Here is a 20,001-nt window from a genome sequence, read left to right as displayed (position 1 = left end):
TAGCTGTAGTTGGCACTTGGCCTTTTTTCCTCCCAGAAAGCATCTTGTGGTGAGTCTGGGTGTTGGCAGGATGGGGCATCTCTGACTGAATAAGTGGCAAAGCTGTCACCTACCACGATTGCACTTCAAAGGTACTAGCTCAGCTCACATACAAAGAACTTCACACTAGCCTGTTGTGCCCCAGACACACTGGCATCAGTGCAGAGAGGCAGGAAATCTCAGACACCTCTGGAGGGAGAAACTCCTGAAAGTTCTTCCACTTCAAAGCTGGCATCATGTAAAAATATTGGGCCCTCAGACTGAATGCTTTGGATCTCTCCTGGACCCGAAGATGCAGGAGGTTACCCAGCAGCTCTGCTGCTCTGCCTGCATGAAGGCCTGCTCTGCTGCCTAATGGAGGAGGATTGGACCTGCACCTTTAACCCCTGACCACCAGATTGACTCCAAGGGCTTCAACACCCTTTAACCATGCACTTGGATCCTGCCTCCTGTGTGTTCTAACCCCCAAGTGGTTCCTCCCCTGTCCTAGACCCTTGGAATTGGGGATGAAGGTGCCAGCCCAGCTGTGGTCCCTATCCATCAGAACCGTCGCAGAGCAACTAAACCCAATACAGCCCTTGCAGCTCCTCATTGCAACCGGCGCAGCGTGATGCAACTCTACTCAGGATTTAACATTGCTGCCCTTGCATCACCCTATCGGAACCGATGCAACTCAACTCGTATCTCACCTTGCAGCTCTTCATTGGAACAGACGCAGTGCGAAGAAACTCGACTCAGGACACCACATCGCTTCTCAGAACGCTGATACGCCACGCAGCGCCCCACATCCATGCCACAAGGTACAATTCTCAGTGGGCCTAACCTGGTCCCTGCATCTGGCCCGCACTTCATCGAGGTCAGCCTGAACGTTTGACGTGGTCCCTGTTCAGATAAGTTTGGCGGTTTGTGCTTTTAAGTGCTATGTTTTTACCGAAATCTTTAAAATTGCATCTCTCTGGTTCTACCAATTGTATTGTTGTCTTTTTGGTGTCAAATTATTTATCAAATTGGACTCTGTTACTTAAGTGGTGTGGAATTTTTTCTTGTATTGTATTTTTACTTTGACTGTCTGTGTGCTGGATAAATACTTTACGCATTGCCTCCAAGTTAAGCCTATCAGAGGGTTAAGCACAGGTTAATTTTGTGACTTTGTGGTTCACCCTGCCAAGAATTGTGGCTATTGCTTGAGTAGGGTTTCACCCCCTCAACCAATAACCCAATTTCTCACAGACTACTTGTATTGAACTCAGTTAACAACTACACTAGATTCACATCCATTTTTTATTTTGAAATTGGTACTTTTCTGATCTGTTGCTGTCTCATAGTTCATCATTTATTTCAGTTACCTGGTAGCCCCATTGGCTTGTAAATTTGGTACACTGTTAACTTGTTCTTTACATGTCACAGGGCTAATGTTGCAAAACCGGAAAGTGTATGTATTCCAAATGCACGTTTTGGTGTATCCATGTAGGCAATATTTTGCACCTATTAAATTGTTCCCTGAAAATTAATATAGTTTCATTCCAGAGTAGACATGCATGCTAAGAGCTTGTTGGTGCACCCTGATGCCATAGCTAGTGTCACGACATCTGCCATTTTGTTTCTACAGCAAATTCGTAACTAAGGCATCAACATTGGTTATCAGCTACAGCCTGCTGGTCATTGTTTGTTTTTGCTGTGGTTGACAGACTAGTTTAAGGGATTAAACAAATGGATAATTGTAATGTAAATAGCCTAACTTGTCAGCAGCTGACTCAGATTTCTTTTTTATATATCTAGTCGGCTCAGACCCTGAGTTTGCACGGTATGTAGCTGGGGTGAGCCAAGCTATGCAACAAAAACGTCAAGCACAGCATGTTCGTCGTCCCAGCAACACACGTAGCAACTGGCCTCATCCTGACGATTCCCACAGAACATGGCCTTTTCCAGAGTACTTCGCAGATTGGTAAGGAAGTTCTTGCTCCTTAACGTGTGTGCTGTTCATTTTAGCAGTCTTGGTAGCATTTAAGGTCTCATACTATCAGCCACCATTGGCTTGATGTTTGCACATTTCAAAATAAGCTTTATTACTGATACTAATGTGTAATCACTTAAGTCCTATTATCAATGACTTGCATATGAGTGCAGGCCTAATTTTCTTTAATAAAATGTGCACATAATTTTATTGTTCCTTTTTACCTACACAGTCGTACATTTGACCTGAATCCGCATGCTTTTATTCTCTTTATTTTGAATGCTGATGCTTGTTCAGCAAAGTACTAAGCTTTCAAGCAATCAGAGTTGTTGCTTAGCTGATCCTTGTTTCCTCTTTCTGTCCAGATTTGGGGTGTTTTTATAGCTCACAATATATAACTAATAGTATATGGGCACAAAATCAGATTCAACAACTCTTCTCTAAAGCAGCTACCATGGACTCAGTCTAAAACAAGTGTCTTTAAGTCCTAAGCAGCATCATCTAAGAAGCAGATTTACAAATGTTCACCGGTCAAACATTGCACAAAACATTTAAAATCTCACAGCTTGCAAGAATAGTTTTGCCCTTTCATGACATAGTTGTTAAGCCATTCATGCTATCATTTTATAGCCTTATGGAAAAATGTACATTTGCTTAGTGAAAATTAACTCTGACTGTAGGACAGATGATGTTTTGTAGGAAGATACAAGTGAAGCATTCAATAAATTATCTTTGTCCATGACACCAAATTTCCGTTGCTTCCCAACTCAAAGCACACCCACCTTGACTACTACACCACAATCATTAATACTTTGGATAATTTATATTTAAAACTCTTATAGTTCAACTTTTCGCAACTTGTAGGGATTTGGGCATACATTTATTCCACTTCATCAGTTCAATTAAAATTTGTTTATTCATCCAGAATAACTTTTTTGAGACTTGTCTTAGCTTACCTAGTGCTCTGAACTATTAACCAGGGGTCATTCATTTCCTTGCATAGAAGCCAGATATATGGAAAATAAAACCCTTTGTAAGACTCAAGGGAATCCGAAAAATCAGTAACAAGCCTTCAAGAACCTTACGATGACGAAACATGTATCAGCTGTTTTTCATGTTAAAAGTAAATCTGGATGATTAAAGTACATGTAACCCAGTATGATGACATAGAAACATTCGGTTCCCCTCTATCTTTCCCTGAAAGTCCATACTGAATAGGGGCAGTCCGCTGATATTTTCATGTTTTTATAATGTAATTGGTGAATAAATGATTTCTCAATTTGCGCCTTATGCTCGTTCCTTATGTGAGCCACAAATGATTGCAACTCCTGTAATTGTGTCCTCACCTTTACTGGAGACATTATGGGGCCAGTACTTCTTTTTTGAGGAGGGCGTAAGCAATACATTAACATTTAAATATTCTCTTTCTTTAAAGAAGTTTGGCAACTGCCAAATTTGTGCCAAGAGATTAAGAAAGGAATTGGACCTCATGCGTTGTCCAACTTTTCACTGGGGAAACCAGTCCACGAAAGGAAGTGGCTTGTTTGACCTCCGTAAAGGACTGGCAGTGCTTAACCCATACCACATTTTAACCCCCAGCAGGCTTTAGTACTTGAAGGCAAGTGGAGCCATAAGGAGCGTCGCAGATAAAAGACATTTTATTTTTGCAAGCGAGAGTTTGCCCCAGGTCTAGAAATGCCTCGACCACTTACTTGAGATTGAGACAACACCGTTCTCTCCAATCAGACACCCATTAATACACATGGTCTGCCATTAGGTCTGGTAGCAACAACTTGAGCACCATAGGTTACGTCCCTCCCCGGGTTGATTCTAACAGAAGGCTGGACCCAAGTCCTATACTTCATGAACATTTGAAAACCAAAAGATTACCTCCAGATGTACACAAACCGATTTGCTTAACAGTTTCTTGCCATGAAAATCCCTACAGATAGCAAGCAGGCTAATACCAAACGTTTCTGAAAAGAATGCCATTGTGTGGTGTCCTGACGTGTACTAGTCTTGTTAAATACCTCTGCCCGTAATGTGTTTTTATGAGCAGTGAGTGTTCATAGAGAAAATATTTGTTAACTTTTTCATAATTTACAGCGATGTGATGAACAATAGCTGGTCAGGTACGCAGGCGGACTCTGCCAGCTCAAGCGATGAGACCTCTTCAGCGAATGGAGACAGCCTGTTCTCTATGTTCTCAGGACCAGACCTTGTTGCTGCAGTGAAGCAGAGAAAGTAAGTTAAGTTTCTTTACTCATGGGAATTATTAATACAACTTTCCATCTATTAATCTGTTCCTCCAAAGTACTCTAAACATATCGTCCTACTGTTTTAATTGAAAGTTTCTATTTACAGAAAAACCCTAAAAAACATTGTATAATAAACCGCACAATTGTTGAGTTGCTTGTGTTTGAGCAGTGGGTTTGAAATCAAAGTTTGGGTAACTGTGGTTAAATATAAAGTTTAATTACATATGGCCACACAAAAAGCCCTGGGGCCAACCCCTGTTTTCTGTAAAGGATCTGAAGATATTGCATCAAAATAGATCAACACCCACATACTTACGCACCATGTAAAATCAATACCAGACTTGATCATTTCTAACACCTCTGGACTGTGGCCTCATTACTGTACAAATGCACAGTCGAAGAAGTCCCACTGTCTGAAAGTGTGAGGTTATACTCTGTATATCCCCAATCCTACCGAGAAAAGAACACCAAGGCAAATTGTATTTCTTAAGACACTCAATATGGCAGGACTTTTAAGAATGACAACTGTACAAAAGGTCACTTCATTGCTACATGAAGTGAGCACCATTATGACCCTCAGCTTTCAGGTGCATCATTTCATGTCTCAAACCAAGCAGAAGCTCAGCCTATGATTCGTCATTAGCATGCCTAAGTCTTACCACCTTGTCTACCACCTTTATGTGGAAGTTTTCAGTTACTCTCTTGAATTGATACATGTATAGTTCAATTAAAGGCAAGACTAAATAGTTCACTTTTCGAAAATGTCCTGAACCACTTGTAATGTGGATCTGATCTCAAATTAGGGTTTAGAGTATTCAATAGTTTAGGTCCTTGCACCATCACTTATCAACCATAGTGTTATATCATCTTGCAAAAATGTAGGATGAGCAGATGTGCAAATGTTCAACAAAGGTTACCTTTCGGTGTAAAGTAATGTGTTGGTTTCTCAAAGCATACTTGTGCAAAGGCCAAGAATGTTTAAGGTATGGTATGAGGACATTCCATTTAATACTCATTTCAGCAGTGAGCCAGTGAAGTGCTTTTGGGGGTGGTTCTGAAATTATTACACGGCTGAGGTTTAGGCGCATTCTGGCTGCCTGGTTTTGTCTGTGTAGCCTAGCGGTGAGGCTCTTGAGAGGCTACTACAGATGGTGTTGCAGTATTCCATTATGCCACCCTTACAACTGCATTTACTTGACGAGTATACAAATGTTCAGATTCCTTACTTTCAGAGAGGTCAAAGGAGGGTTTCCGAGAGCTGTCAGCTAGTTGAAAAGGATTGTCTTATCTGGTTGCACCTCTAGCTAGAAGTTTCGTTATGGCACCATTCATGCAGCTAAATCTCTTGTTCATACAGAGGCTGTCAGCACATAGGTTACAGATGAGGAGGACCTTGGGGAATATGGTGTTGGTAAAGCCCAAAATAACAATTGTGTAATTTCACATATCTTCGTGGAACCCTTGCAGACTAATGACTAGAGTGACCTTTCAAACAAACACAAAGATTGAAATGATACCCTTCTCTGGTGCATGGAATAATTTCCCACGGGCACCTATAATTGTTAGTATTACCACCTACTACTACACTCCCACAAGATAAAACAAGGCAATTCCAAGAATTGGACAAGGTAGGTTCTCCAGTATTGAATCTTTCATAGATTCACATGCTTGTATCTTCCCCGTCGTCATGGTGGAAGTTTCACGGTAAAAGAATAACCATAGCAGTAAAAGAGAAAACTGCATAGAAAACCCATAGGGAATTATATTGTTTGGTAACCTAACATCATTATTATGTGGTCCAAAACTCAGCCAATCAGCTGCCAGCCCTGACATCACACTCCCCAGCAGAGCCACCATACCTCAGATTTCCAACCGCCGTCGTGTGAGAAGGAGTCTCCCTGAGCCTTGCTCAGTTTGTTCATGGGTGAACTTTTGACCTTTCAATCTGCAAGTCTTTCCATCTGGATTGAAGGTACTGTTTTTCATCTTGTGTCTAAAAATGTCTGAATGCTCTAAAAATGCCCTGCAGATCTTGTGGGAAGGCGAGATTGTACTCTGAGGCCCCTACAAAGATTGTTTGTACTGTCTGCATCCAAAGCATGTGCCTAAGGACTGCAAACACTGCAGAACTTTCTCTGCCAAGACTTTAAATGACAGAGAAGCATGTTTGCTGTTGTGGCTTCAGAAAAAGAAGGCCACCTCAGAGACTGACTCAGAAGAGGATTCAAAGGCACAATCTTCTAAAAAGCGAAAGTCAAATTCTTCTGAAGAGAAAGTGGATGCTAAAAAGCAAAAAATTAAAGACAAGGAGGCGTCTTCATCTTCTTTTCCTCATACACCTCTAAAGAAGTCTTCAGAGACAAGAGTGGTGTCTTCAGCCCCGTCGACGAAGACTGGGGCGTCTCCGGTGCTTGTTTCTGTGATAACGTCGACGACTAGAGATAACAATCTCAACGACAACAGCAGCATTGACGGCAGCTACAAAGACAACGCCGTCGAAGAAAGGTTCGTCGACACCGTCGACGACCATTCGATGTATATTTCATCGTCGATGGGAGCTCCGTTGACGACTTTTAAGTCACCAATGGCAAGATCATTGATCTCTATCAGGACTTTTCCACCGTGAACGGGCTCGTCGACGGGCAAGAAATCCACAGAATTTACTACTTGGACAAAAATTTCTCCACTTCCTCCCACAAATCTGCTGGATTTACAAGAATCGGAGGATGAAGGGTCGTTTGGAGTAGTCTATAGTCCCTCACAGCTACAAATTAAGAGCCAGGACACAGACGAATGCCAGGAAGGACAAGGGGATTTTTCTTTTAAAGACCGTCCAGTATCCGGCTCCAAAAGATATGAATCTTTCCAACAGTCATACGAGTATGAAGAGGAAGAGGAGGCACATCCTAATGTGAAGGAGGAGTCAATTTCGATGCCTGTTTCTCTAGTGACTGATTTACGATACATGATCAATGACTATTATCGTCGTTTTCCTGAGGCTAAAGCTCCTGCCTCGAATATCTCAGGCGGTTCTCAACCTGCACTCAAGCTTCGGTGGTTCAGCCTCCGCCTACGGTGCAAAAAATACGCTCTCCTCCTATAATTACAATTAGAGATGATTTCGCAGAGAGTGATTGAGAAGACCAGACAGAAGAAGGGGAACTTCTTCATGAAGATCCAGAAGGTGACGAATGGGATCAATATATCTTGCCTACGACTCCGTCGCGGTCCAGAGGATATTGGAGGATTCCACGACATCATGGAAAGGGCCTCCAAGAGGTTTGATCTTCCAGTGCAGGAAACGGATTGTTTCCTCTATGACTTCAAAGAATCATCTAGAAAGTCTATCAGATCAATTCCTATCATTAGTCATATCTGGGACGAGGGCTTGCAGATAATGAAAAATCCAGCCTCGTTTGCAGCCTTGGTGCCCAGAATAGAGAAGAAATATCGGGCCCCAGAGTCTTCTCCAGCATGCCTAATTGGGCATCCACGCCCAGAATCAGTGGTAATGTAGGCGGCACAGAGACGGTCCAAAAACCCAGTCTCGGCTTCTTCAGCTCCACCCGACAAGGAAGGAAGACGGATGGCTGGCGCGGGGAAGCGTTTTGCAGTGATGGCAGCGGCTTCGATTCGAGCTTCAAACGCTCTAGCTCTGATCAGTCGTTAAAATAGACAAATGTGGTCGGACATTGCACCATTATTAGCTCCTCTCTGTCGGGCGCAGGTTGGCTTCCCAAGCAGAAATGACCGTTCCCCAGGAGCGATGAGAAAGCCTCTTCCTTTTCTGAAAATACCACCCACTCAGTGGATTCAACGAACACACGTGAGCAAGGCAAATATTCCCAAAAAATGGAGAGACCATATAGGTGCCGCTATACGCCTCCCAAGGCTGTCAACAGGAAGTGGTCCAGAGAGATGAAGAAACAGCAGTGCTCTACAAAAGACAAGAAACCCATTAGATGTAAATGACACCTATATCATAAACGTAATAACCAACCCCTACACCTCCCTCTAATCTCTATCTAGGTTGTGTGCTGGTCCGTACCTACCTGTTCATAACACAGGAAACCAGCTTAGAGTTCAGATTCAGGACCACTTGACACCAGACAGTCTCTCCTAACACAAACACAAGTGGAAAAATAAAGGTGCCTAAATACGTCTTTAGCCGCTGGTCGATGTAGCCTGCAAATATCAATGTTCACTAGTACAGTCTCTATTTGCAGAACGTCTTTTAGAAAAAACACACGGATATTCAAAAATCCCACAATGTACGATGGGGGGGTCGCCCTCCCGGACATTAAACGGTATTACTGGGCCTCCCAGCTAGCTGCAATCAATCATGGCCTTTACGGGCCCGCCTTGAACCCGGCATTTGAAATGGACAGGATGCTCCTGCCCGGTGGCGATTATAATCGAGCGCTCTACTCTGGCACGCCCGACTCCCGTCTGACGGGGCCGACGCGTGTCATGGTGCGTGTATGGCACGCGGCTAATGCAGCTATGGGGTGGAAGGACCGTTTGACCCGGGCGTCACCGCTATATGCGTCTGAGAGGTTGGGCTCCCTGTGGACATCGAAGGGCTTCGAGAAGTGGGACACGATCGGAATCAGCACGGTGGGAGATCTCTGGACGAGGGGGGGTTTCAAGACTTTTGAGACGCTGCAGACGGAGTTTCAGCTGCGAGGCAGTGAGTACTTTCGATACTTGCAGGTCCGCCACGCGCTGGCCTCCGTCTTCCCGGATGTTGCGTCCATTCCGGAGTCTTCCCCCCTGGAGGACAGGGTGCTAGATGGCCATGTACCAGACAGCACGATCTCCCTTATATATAAAAAACTGATCAATGACAGATCGTGCCTGCTGAATGGCCTCCGCGAGGCCTGGGTTGCCGATGGGCTGGAGCTGGACGACGAGGACTGGATCTCCGCGGTGGCCTCTCCGAAGGAGGTGGCCATCCCGGCTCGCCTTCGTTTCGTCCAGCTTAAGATCCTTCACCGGGTTTACGTCACGGGGCCGAGGCTTCTACGTATGGGCTTTGCTGGTGACGGATTGTGTAAGCGCGGCTGTGGTGCTTTGGCAACTTTCATGCATATACTGTGGGAATGCCCGAAGGTGGAGCGATTCTGGCGTGGTGTGCATGAGGTTTTGCGTGTGGTTACGCGTGTCGCATTGCTGCCTGAAGCGAGGAGATGCGTGCTGAATGTGTGGGAACCAAATGATTATTCGGTCCCGCAGACGCGGTGGGTGACTCTGGGATACATGATAGCGAAGCGTGACATTGCCCAGCTGTGGGGATCCCAGAGGCCCCCGGCGGTGTTGGCCTGGAAAGAACATATGGATTGGTGTATGTTTCGTGAAAAAGTAGTGTACGTGGCGAGGGGTAAGCCTGGGGCGTGGGTGAAAATCTGGGGCCCCTGGAACGCCTACCGTGGGGGTATTTGTGAGCCGCCACTGCTACCGGTAGCCTCGCCGGCCCCATCTCCTTAGCCGACCCCCTCCCTCAGCCGTGGGTACGTGGCTCCCCAGTCCCTGCTATACTCCCATTCCCCTCTTCAGAGTTTGGCTACTGGTTAGGATCCCCCATTTACGGAGCACGTGCTGTCACTTGGGTCGCGGGTTTCCTTGCGGGTGTGGTTTTTTTGTGTTGTTCTGTTTGACAAAAGGAAACCGTATTGTGGGCTAGGAGTTATGCGGCCTACGCCATTGATTTTACCTGATTTGCCAATCTGCTCCGCCGAGAGACTCTCACTGTATGTATGCTATATGCCTTTTGCTACTCTAGCGGCCGGCCGGATGGTTGTAGGCCCATGCCTGTAACTTTTTCATCGTGCAATAAACGGTTTCAAAAAAAAAAAAAAAAAAAAAAAATCCCACAATGTGACAGAATGTACTTTAAACTCCGCTCATAAAAAATAAAGGTTCAACTTCTTACTGATTCTTGTAGATGATGAAAAGAGAATTCGGATTGAGTACATCTCGCAGAGCCAAACAGAGGAGTAGAAATGACGATGACAGCCAGGCATCCGATTACTCACGTAGTGCAAACTTCACTCCCATGCACCAGGTGTCCGGTGTTAAGGAAACTCGAAGGTTGAGGAGAGGGCGTAATGAAAGGCTGCAGGACTTTGAAAAATAAACAAGGCTTCCTCGCGCTGGTTGTCTGCTGGATAGGGAAGTTAAACAGGACAAAAACAATAATGACCCGTCTCTGGAGGGAAAGAGAGACATTGAGGGTCGCAGGTCAAGGGCGGCAGTATCAGCGAAACAGCCTTTCAATGATTGGCGCTTCCACGCACCACTGAATGCACAGCAGCTGTGCCTTCCGTCAATGATACCAGCAAAAGGAACAGGAGGTCAAAAAGGTAACTGATATAACTCGCGCTAACAGCGCTACAGTCACAAATGAAATCTGAGCATAAAAGGTACAATCCAACGAGGCTTAGAAAACTCGAAAATCAGGAATCCAAGGATAGCAGGCAAGGTTCTCCCAAGCAAAGCCAAGCACCTGAGGCCGGGTCACGGGGAGCTAAATACCCTCCCTAATCACGTGACCAGCCTCAAGGTAGTATGGGTCAGCACACAACCCGCCTCTCTACTATTGCATTCTGGGACAGGTAGTCCTACTTAGTACACATGAGGCATGAATCCTAACACTCTCTCAGATGACAAAAAGGAAGAAGCGAACACTATTTATAAGATGGAGCTAGGGCAGCCTCTGAATCCATCGATATTGCTGTGGACATTTCGTCGGTGGCGTTTAGACTGATGGCCGGAGCAGTGGCACTCCGGAGACAAGGCTGGCTAAAGGCCACTGCATTCAGACCGGAAGTCCAGGCAAAAATTGTGGATATGCCTTTAGACTGGGAGAATCTCTTCGGTAAGCATGTAGACGATGCTCTCCAAGGGATCAAATCCGACACAGACACAGCGCGAGGGCTGGGCTCTCTGCAACAAGGTAGATTCCAGTCCTTTTGGTGGAGAGGTTCTAGAAGCCAGTACAATCTGAGATCTTCTTACCAGTCCAATAGGTACCAACCTTAAAATCAGCAGGGGTACCGCCAGTTTTCGAACAACCAGCAGTTTCGTTCCTCAAACACTTCCTACCAGCAGCAGTCCAGGGGGAAGTCTGCTGCGAGAGGAAAGTCACAGCAATCCAATCGGAGACCGTGATTTTACCAGGGCGCCCACCACCTTATCAAAGCTCTTAAACGACCATTACCTCTCTCTTTTTTATCAGCAGTGGCTGTCGATAACAACGGACAGATGGGTACTGGATGTGATACATCAAGACCATACCTTAGAATTAATACAGAAGCCCCCGAATCAACAACCTATTCACCGGAAGCAGCAGCATCTTATAGCCCTCAAGGCAGAAATCTTGTCTCTTATTGGGAAAGGGCTGATAGAGGAAATTCCGCCTCAACAGCGAGGGGAAGGATTTTACTCGCAGTTCTTCCTGATAAAGAAAAAGCAGACTTCCAAATGGAGGCAGGTAATGCACCTTAGAGGTCTAAACCAATTCATCAGAAAAATATTGTTTTGTATGCTGTCACTTCAAGAAATCCTCCTGATGCTACGCAAAGGAGACTACATGGCATCCCTAGATCTCTTAGATGCCTATTTTCATATTCCGATTCACATCAATCACAGGCAGTATCTACGTTTCTTGGTGGCAGGGCGCCACTACCAATTCAAGGTTTTACCCTTCGGTCTAAAATCGGCACCAAGGGTTTTCACAAAGTGCATGGCGCCAGTAACAGCGCACCTGAGACAACAAGGCCACCAGATTTATCCGTATCTGGACGACTGGCTCATAAAAGGCGCATTGTACCAGGACTCTCTGCACGCTCTACAATGCTGCATGGATCTCTTCCATTGTCTAGGACTACGGATCAACTTGAAAAAATCGTCTCTCATTCCGTCCCAATCCCTTCAATTTTTAGGAGCCATGCTTCACACAAAGGAAGCAAAAGCTTATCCTTCAGAGGAGCGTACTCAAAAAAATCTTAAACCTGGCATCACAATGGCAAACAAGAAGGTTCACTTCAGTGAGCATCTTCAAGTCCTTATTGGGGATGATGTCTTCCTGCATCCCCTTACTTCCCAACTGCCGGTTGCACATGAGGCCTCTCCAAGAGCTTCTCTACAAGCATTGGGTGCAATCCCAAGGGTCCTTCGAAGATCGGATCAACATCACTCCTCAGATTCAGGCAGCTCCGTCATTGTGGAGGATCAGAAAACATTTAACAAAAGGTCTGCTCTTCGAGCCTCAACGTCCCAGTTATGTTATGATGACAGAAGCATCACTTTAAGGTTGGGGGGCACACCTCCAAGACCTCGAAATACAAGGACATTGTTCCACTCACGAAGCTCAGCTTCATATCAATTTGCTGGAGCTAAAAGCAGCATTCTTGGGTTTACCGGCGTTCCTCCCCAGAATCCACGATTCAACGGTACTAATCAGGACAGACAGTACGACAACAATGTTTTACCTGCTAAAGTAAGGGGGTAACAAGTCAAAGCTCTTATGGAAACAAGCTCAAGAGATTGGGAAATGGCTACTGCTGCACAATATCTCTCTCCAGTTCCAGCACGTTCCAGGGGTTCACAACACACGGGCAGACATCCTGAGCAGATCAGCCAGCGTTTCCCACGAGTGGGAATTAGCTCAAAGTCGGCTTCTGAGACTGTTTCGTCTATGGGGCACCCCATCTCTGGATCTGTTTGCAAACCACTACAACAAAAAATGCAAGCACTGTGCAAGCAGGTTCCCTCAAGCGGGATCTTGGGGCAATGCTCTACATCTACGCTGGACAGGAATGTTCACATACGCATTTCCTCCATTCCCTCTGATACCAAGAGTGTTACGGAAAATGTGATCGGAACCGTGCCATTTCATTCTGATAGCCCCGGCATGGCCGAGACAGTTCTGGTTCTCGAAGCTCCTCCAGTTGTCAGTGGCCCCCAGAGTACAGTTTCCAGTAATTCAAGACCTAATCTCTATGAACAACGGACAAGTTCTCCATCCACAATTAACATCACTGAACTTGTCAGCCTGGAACCTCATGAGCACGAATTCCACTTCTTGAATATTTCTCAAGAATGCCGGAATATACTCTCTCAATCTCGGGCAATTTCAACAAATAAAATTTACACAGCAAAATGGAAGAGATTTTGCCAGTGGTGTGCATCTCAAGCTCTGCATCCTTTTAATGCCTCTCCAGAGCAAATTCTCCCTTACCTTTTACATTTGGCCAAAGCAGGACTCTCTCATGCTTCACTCAAAGTGCATCTTGCAGCTATTTCAAGATATCGCAGACTTCCAAATCATCCATCTCTTTGGTCGCAAAGGGTGATAAAGGAATTTCTCAAAGGGCTCTTCAGAGCGTTTCCTCCAGTTCAACATCCGCTAGTCCCTTGGCAGCTCAATATGGTCCTGACGCAGCTCATGAAGCCTCCGTTTGAACCAGTACGTAAAGCGGAATTACAGTTCATTTCTTGGAACACGGCCTTGCTACTAGCCCTCACTTCAGCTAGGAGGGTCAGTGAGATTCAGGCTTTCTCTATTGTAGATCCATTTCTTCAATTCAGGCAAGATAAAGTTATTCTCAGGACAAATCCTAAATTCATTCCTAAAGTTCCTTCTGTGTTTCATCTCAATGAACCTGTGGTGTTGCCTATGTTCTTTAAAGATCCTTCTTCTGCAGCGGAAAGGGCCCTGCATACCCTAGACATCAAAAGATGTCTAACATTCTATATTGACAAAACAAAATCCTTTCGAAAGACAAACCAACTATTTGTGGCCTTTTCTGGGCCTGGAAAAGGCTTAGCTCTGTCCAGATCTAGTATTTCAAGATGGATAACTTCTGCCATTTCCTTAGGCCATGAAAAAGCTGAGAAACCTCTGCGATCCAGAGTTCACACTCATTCCACGAGAAAGATGGCAACTTCAGCGGCTTTGTTCGCGGGAGTATCGCTCCGGGACATCTGCAGAGCGGCAACATGGACAAATGTGCACACCTTTACTAGACACTACTGTCTAGACACAGCATGGAAAGCGGATACAGCAGTGGGACAAGCAATTCTACGTCACCTGTTTCAATAAGGTATTTCTCAGACTATAGATAGATAGATAGATAGATAGATAGATAGATAGATAGATAGAGATGGAGATGGATAGAGATAGAGATAGAGATAGAGATAGAGATAGAGATAGAGATAGAGATAGAGATAGAGATAGAGATAGAGATAGAGAGAGAGAGAGAGATAGAGAGAGAGAGAGAGAGAGAGAGATAGAGAGAGAGAGAGAGAGAGAGAGAGAGAGAGAGAGAGAGAGAGAGAGAGAGAGAGAGAGAGAGAGAGAGAGAGAGAGAGAGAGAGAGAGAGAGAGAGAGAGAGAGAGAGAGAGAGAGAGAGAGAGAGAGAGAGAGAGAGAGAGAGAGAGAGAGAGAGAGAGAGAGAGAGAGAGAGAGAGAGAGAGAGAGAGAGAGAGAGAGATATAGAGAGAGAGATATAGAGAGAGAGAGAGAGAGATATAGAGAGAGATATAGAGAGAGATATAGAGAGATATAGAGAGAGATATAGAGAGAGATATAGAGAGAGATATAGAGAGATATAGAGAGAGAGATATAGAGAGAGAGAGAGAGATATAGAGAGAGAGAGAGAGATATAGAGAGAGAGAGAGAGAGATTCATATATATAGATATTCATATATATAGATATTCATATATATAGATATTCATATATATAGATATTCATATATATAGATATTCATATATATAGATATTCATATATATAGATATTCATATATATAGATATTCATATATATAGATATTCATATATATAGATATTCATATATATAGATATTCATATATATAGATATTCATATATATAGATATTCATATATATAGATATTCATATATATAGATATTCATATATATAGATGTTGTCATTGGATAATTTTTTCAATGAATGGTCGTTAATGTTTGCTTGGTTCTAGATGTCTGATATCCTAGTGATAAGGAGCCGAGCCCTGAGAGAATAGGGGGTTCTATCCTGGAAACGCAATTTGGTATAAGTACTGCCTTCTATTCTGATACAAGCATGCGAATCTATGAAAGATTTAATACGGGAGAAAAAACTAGTTACCTGTACACTATGGTTCTCCAGTATTGATATCTTTCATAGATTCACATGCGGCCTGCCCACCTCCCCGTTTCTCAGGTACACCATTTTATCTCTAGATACATCCTTGGCTCTCACTAGGGGCTGGAAATCTGAGGTATGGTGGTTCTGCTGGGGAGTGTGATGTCAGGGCTGGCAGCTGATTGGCTGAGTTTTGGACCACATAATAATGATGTTAGGTTACCAAACAATATAATTCCCTACGGGTTTTCCATGCAGTTTTCTCTTTTACTGCTATTGTTATTCTTTTACCGTGAGACTCCCACCATGACGACGGGGAAGATACAAGCATGTGAATCTATGAAAGATATCAGTACTGGAGAACCATAGTGTACAGGTAAGTAACTAGTTTTATCACTCACATATTGTGACATCCTTCATCATTTACCACCTTACCCCGCCCTGGAAAGGTGATACTACCCAGTTGGACTCGACCTCAGGGTGGGGCTGACCTGTGAGAGTTCTTAGAAATTACTTATTTTTTTCTGGATAACATTTGGCTCCAATTCTAAGGGTAAGAAGTTTTAGGATAATCCACAAAAAAAGTATCCTTTAATAAGGTGGTATCCTAGGCTTATTAAAAACCAAAAGGTGTTGTCAGAGAACGTATATGGTTACTGTGACCATTATGTGCTACTGCCTGAATTTGCCAACATGATTCTGCCCAAGTAAATGGAATTCGTCGGGCCGAGTTAAAGTATACCTTCACCAACAAACTAAGAGTGCACGGCACCAAGAAAAGTATATGGAGAGAGCCTACCTCTCATATAGAAGAACAAGCACATTAACCTATGGGGAGATAAATAAACATATATGTAGCAATGGCTGTATGAAGACAGATATAACGCTGTCCTTAGTGGGAACCTTCCCATCAAAGAAGCATAATTTTTTCTGCACAGTGACCGTTCCAAACCTAAAAACTTAAACAATAGCAAACGTGACACAGTGACAAAAAGACCCAAAGAACAGCCAACTAGTAGCAGACAAATTAACCCAGCGGCTGCTCTTATTTGAAGGCAGAAAGGGCAACTTCTTCTGTTAATTGATGTTTTTTCAAAAATAATAACCAACCCCACCTGTTATGACCAAATGGGTCCGCAAATGACTTGGTCACCCCCCACTGGAGCATACATGCTGCCGTTCTTGTTTCTGCGATTCTGTGATCCGACTGAGTGGGATCGTCCGTATTTTGCCCATTGGCCACACTCCCTGTAATCGTAGCATGAAGTTGTGTACGATTGGTAAGGGAGTGAGACTTCCTCCCTTCTCCCGCTGCATGCTCCTCCGCGTCACAGAACATGCGGCACGCGCTGTGTGTTTCCTCATTAATGGAAGATCTTGGAAGTTGAAGTTCTTAAAGCATATCACACACAATACTGTCAACCCTCACATGGAGGGTACTGGAAGTTAAAGGGTTTTGTTATTTTGGGGAGGAGAGTTATATTAACCCTTTCCTAAGTTAAGGAATCCTAGTTTTTTTTATATTTAGCAAAATTACACCGCCGCAAAGCTGTAATGCTGGCCTGGTAGTGGGCAGAATAAACCAGAGCTTTTCTTTGTTTGCTTTGTTTCTGAATGTCAATGAGTGTATTCAGGGTCAGGTTAATGATGTCTGTTAATTCTTGCTTGTACCTGGTTGGGATTCTCAGATGTGTACCAATACATTATGTGAAAGAAACAGAGTATTGCAGCGTCTTTCCCCTGAGAATCTACCCATGGACCTGTGGTCCAGTACATGTATGAAGAAAAAGCTCCTGTATATTCTATGGTCACTCAAAACCAGTTCTCTGGGTAGCATTTCTAGACCTCTGGGTTGGCACACAAGCTCTGCACAGGGGCAGAAGGGTTTTCCCATCTTGGGTTTTGAGAGTAAGCAAGCACGGTAGGATCGCTGTAAAGCAAAGAGAAACTGCTGGAAAAGTAGATCTAGTTGTCCCTGGGAACTTCTGCATAATTGCTTATAGAGTGCCCAGGGGCCTTCCCTGCAAACACACACTGGTACACCATCCAAAGGTGGACCTCAAAGCCTTCCTAAGAATACTTTCTGGACCTGTGGAACATCAAGGAGGGACTAAACCTGTTATCTGTACTCTGACAGAAGCCCTTAAGGACTAGATCTGCTCTGTCTTGTACCCAGGACAAAGATGTGGACTCCAAGGTTCAGTTGGCTGATCTCCTGTGTGGCTACAGGAACACCACAAGCTGCAACAAATGCTAGCAATGGACTCCTGTGGTTGCTTGGGCAGTAGGAAACAGTTTGGAAACGTTTGATAAGCTTTGCTCAACAGCTGAGGGGACCTACTGCAAAAAGTACCTGACCTTCACTCTCTTATTGAATCTCAGATTCATCCCCTGCAGAATCTCTGAAAAAGACAACAAATTCCTTTCTGTTTTGAAATTTAAGAAAGTTTTGAAGCAAAAACCTCAAAAGCTCCAGAGCCGTTGTGGGGCCAGCCTGTGGCAGGTGTCAGATCTGCGGTTCCATGAAGGTAACTACAATTTCAGATTTGACCCGGTGAAAGCCCACTTTTTCTTCAAAAAATGTGCCCCTTTTTAGATTAGGACTTTGAAACTTTTTCAAACTTTTTGACCTCCAGACTTTCACCAGGAACTATCCACTTGGTGCATCAGAGCAAGGCTCTATTGTTGTCAGCCTCAAATCACCTTAGGTCCTGGTCTACCACAGACATAGACTATCATTGGTATTTTCTACTTTTAGGCTCTATTTTCACTTACATTATTAAAATTCCATTTACCTCTGGTTCCCTCTATAGGTGTTTTGTTGTTTTGATCTTTTTATATTCCTGGAACCTTTCTCTTTATTTTAAAAATGGTTGTGGAATTTTATTGCCTTTTGAGGCTTTTTCTTCTTTGGATGCAGTGCTTAAATACTTTACAAATTTCCATTGATTTATGCCTGACTGCTTTGTGCCACAATACCAGGGTTTGAACACCAGGGCAGCAGGGCAGGTGGACTCCTCAACAGAAATTACTCCACATCAACCACCTGGAGTTACTAGCCATATTCCTAGCCCTAAAGGCATTCCAGAAACCAATATCAGGCAAGGCTGTCCTAGTCCGCACGGACAACATGACAGCCATGTACTACATACAGAAACAAGGCGGGACACATTCTCTACAGCTCTCTCAACTAGCACACAGCATATGGAGATGGGCTATACCGCAGAACATTTTTCTCCTAGCGCAACATGTCCCCGGAGTCCAAAACAATATAGCCGATTTGTAAAAGTTTATTTCTCTCTTCCACCTCAATCAGTCTGTAGAGTTGCCAGTGTTCTTCTCGCAACCACAAACAGTCGCAGAAAGAGCTTTTCACACTCTAGATGTAAAATAGCACTGCTTTATTACATTGAGAGAACAAAACCTTTTTGCAAAACAACTTTTCGTATCCTTCTCACACCACATAAAGGCAACCCCATTTTTTTAAAATTAAATATCTTTATTACATTTTTTCGTCATTTTCTCGATACAAACCAATCAAGCATAATCTTATATTGCACTTACACACAAAATCAATATCGCCGTAACATTACATATGTAGTTTCAAATAGTATCACTTGATAAGCACAGCGTAATTTTACAGCTATTTCACATAAGGTAATGTGCATTGGCAGCTTGGTATGGGTATATGATGCCCACCTATACCGTCACCTCTGATTGAGGGGCAGGACATGTCAATCATATGTATCTTCTTCTTACAGCAATTGGTACAATGCAAGCATGTCTGTCAGCACAGTTACATATAGCGTGTGTGTAATACAATTGCTAAGGAACAATAGACAATAAGGCATGGGTGATAGGAAGTGGACAATATCACTAATTACAAGACATCTACATTTTCCAACCTTTGAATCATAACTAATAATCTTAAAATAAATGCAACAAAAAGGTGAGATATCAAGTAATCAAAGCATCATGCATCTAGTATGTTATGTGACTTTCGAGTAAAGTCATGTCGGGGGTCGCGCGCAGTTTAGCAGACTTGGGTTGCTGTTCCTAGTCAGTATGTAATTGAGTGGATTCAAAGGTATCCTGCATCTACGGTTGTGTACATGTAGTGCCATGAAGGAAAGTGGGGTCGTTGCCCAACCTAATAGTCCTGTCCAAGGGTGCCTTGTGTGCACGGCCTATCCGCCCTTTCTAGGCAGCTCTTCAGGCATTATCTCCCACTTGTTGCACTGGAGGAGCACACAATGCTTCACTCGCTTGTGTAAGAGTTTTCAGAATGTCATCCCAGGCCTGTGCAATAGGAAACTTACGCAGCCCAGCCGTTTCTTCGCTATGAAGAATGGTGCTCTCTGACTGTGCCCAATTTTCTAGAGATTTTAGCCAGTGGGATGCCTCTGGAGGGTCTTTGTGTTTCCATCTCTTAGTTAATAATCGTTTAGCAGTGATTAAACCTAAGTCGCAGAATCTGGAGCTTACTTTGTTAGCTTTTGTACATTTATAAAACCCAGGTTGCAAACCTCCCATGTGTGTGGGACTTCGGTGTTGATGCTGCTGGTGAGAGTTGCTGTTATTGTGCGCCAATAGGTGTGAAGTAGG

General features: G+C 44.0%; 1 protein-coding gene across 1 annotated transcript in view; it reads left to right on the top strand.

The window, feature by feature from the left end:
• The window catches only part of GARRE1 (granule associated Rac and RHOG effector 1), a 690,207-nt gene that overhangs the window by 604,054 nt on the left and 66,152 nt on the right, over positions 1–20,001 (top strand). Inside the window, exons 11-12 of the mRNA XM_085639654.1 lie at positions 1,819–1,984; positions 4,100–4,237. Coding sequence (XP_085495780.1) covers positions 1,819–1,984; positions 4,100–4,237 — 304 coding nt within the window. The remainder of the gene's footprint in view (positions 1–1,818; positions 1,985–4,099; positions 4,238–20,001) is intronic.

Source organism: Triturus cristatus, chromosome 12 (genome assembly GCF_964204655.1).
Source record: "Triturus cristatus chromosome 12, aTriCri1.1, whole genome shotgun sequence".
NCBI classification, from domain to species: domain Eukaryota; kingdom Metazoa; phylum Chordata; class Amphibia; order Caudata; family Salamandridae; genus Triturus; species Triturus cristatus.
The sequence above is the reverse complement of the archived record's forward strand: the minus strand, read 5'-3'. Positions and strand labels throughout refer to the sequence as shown.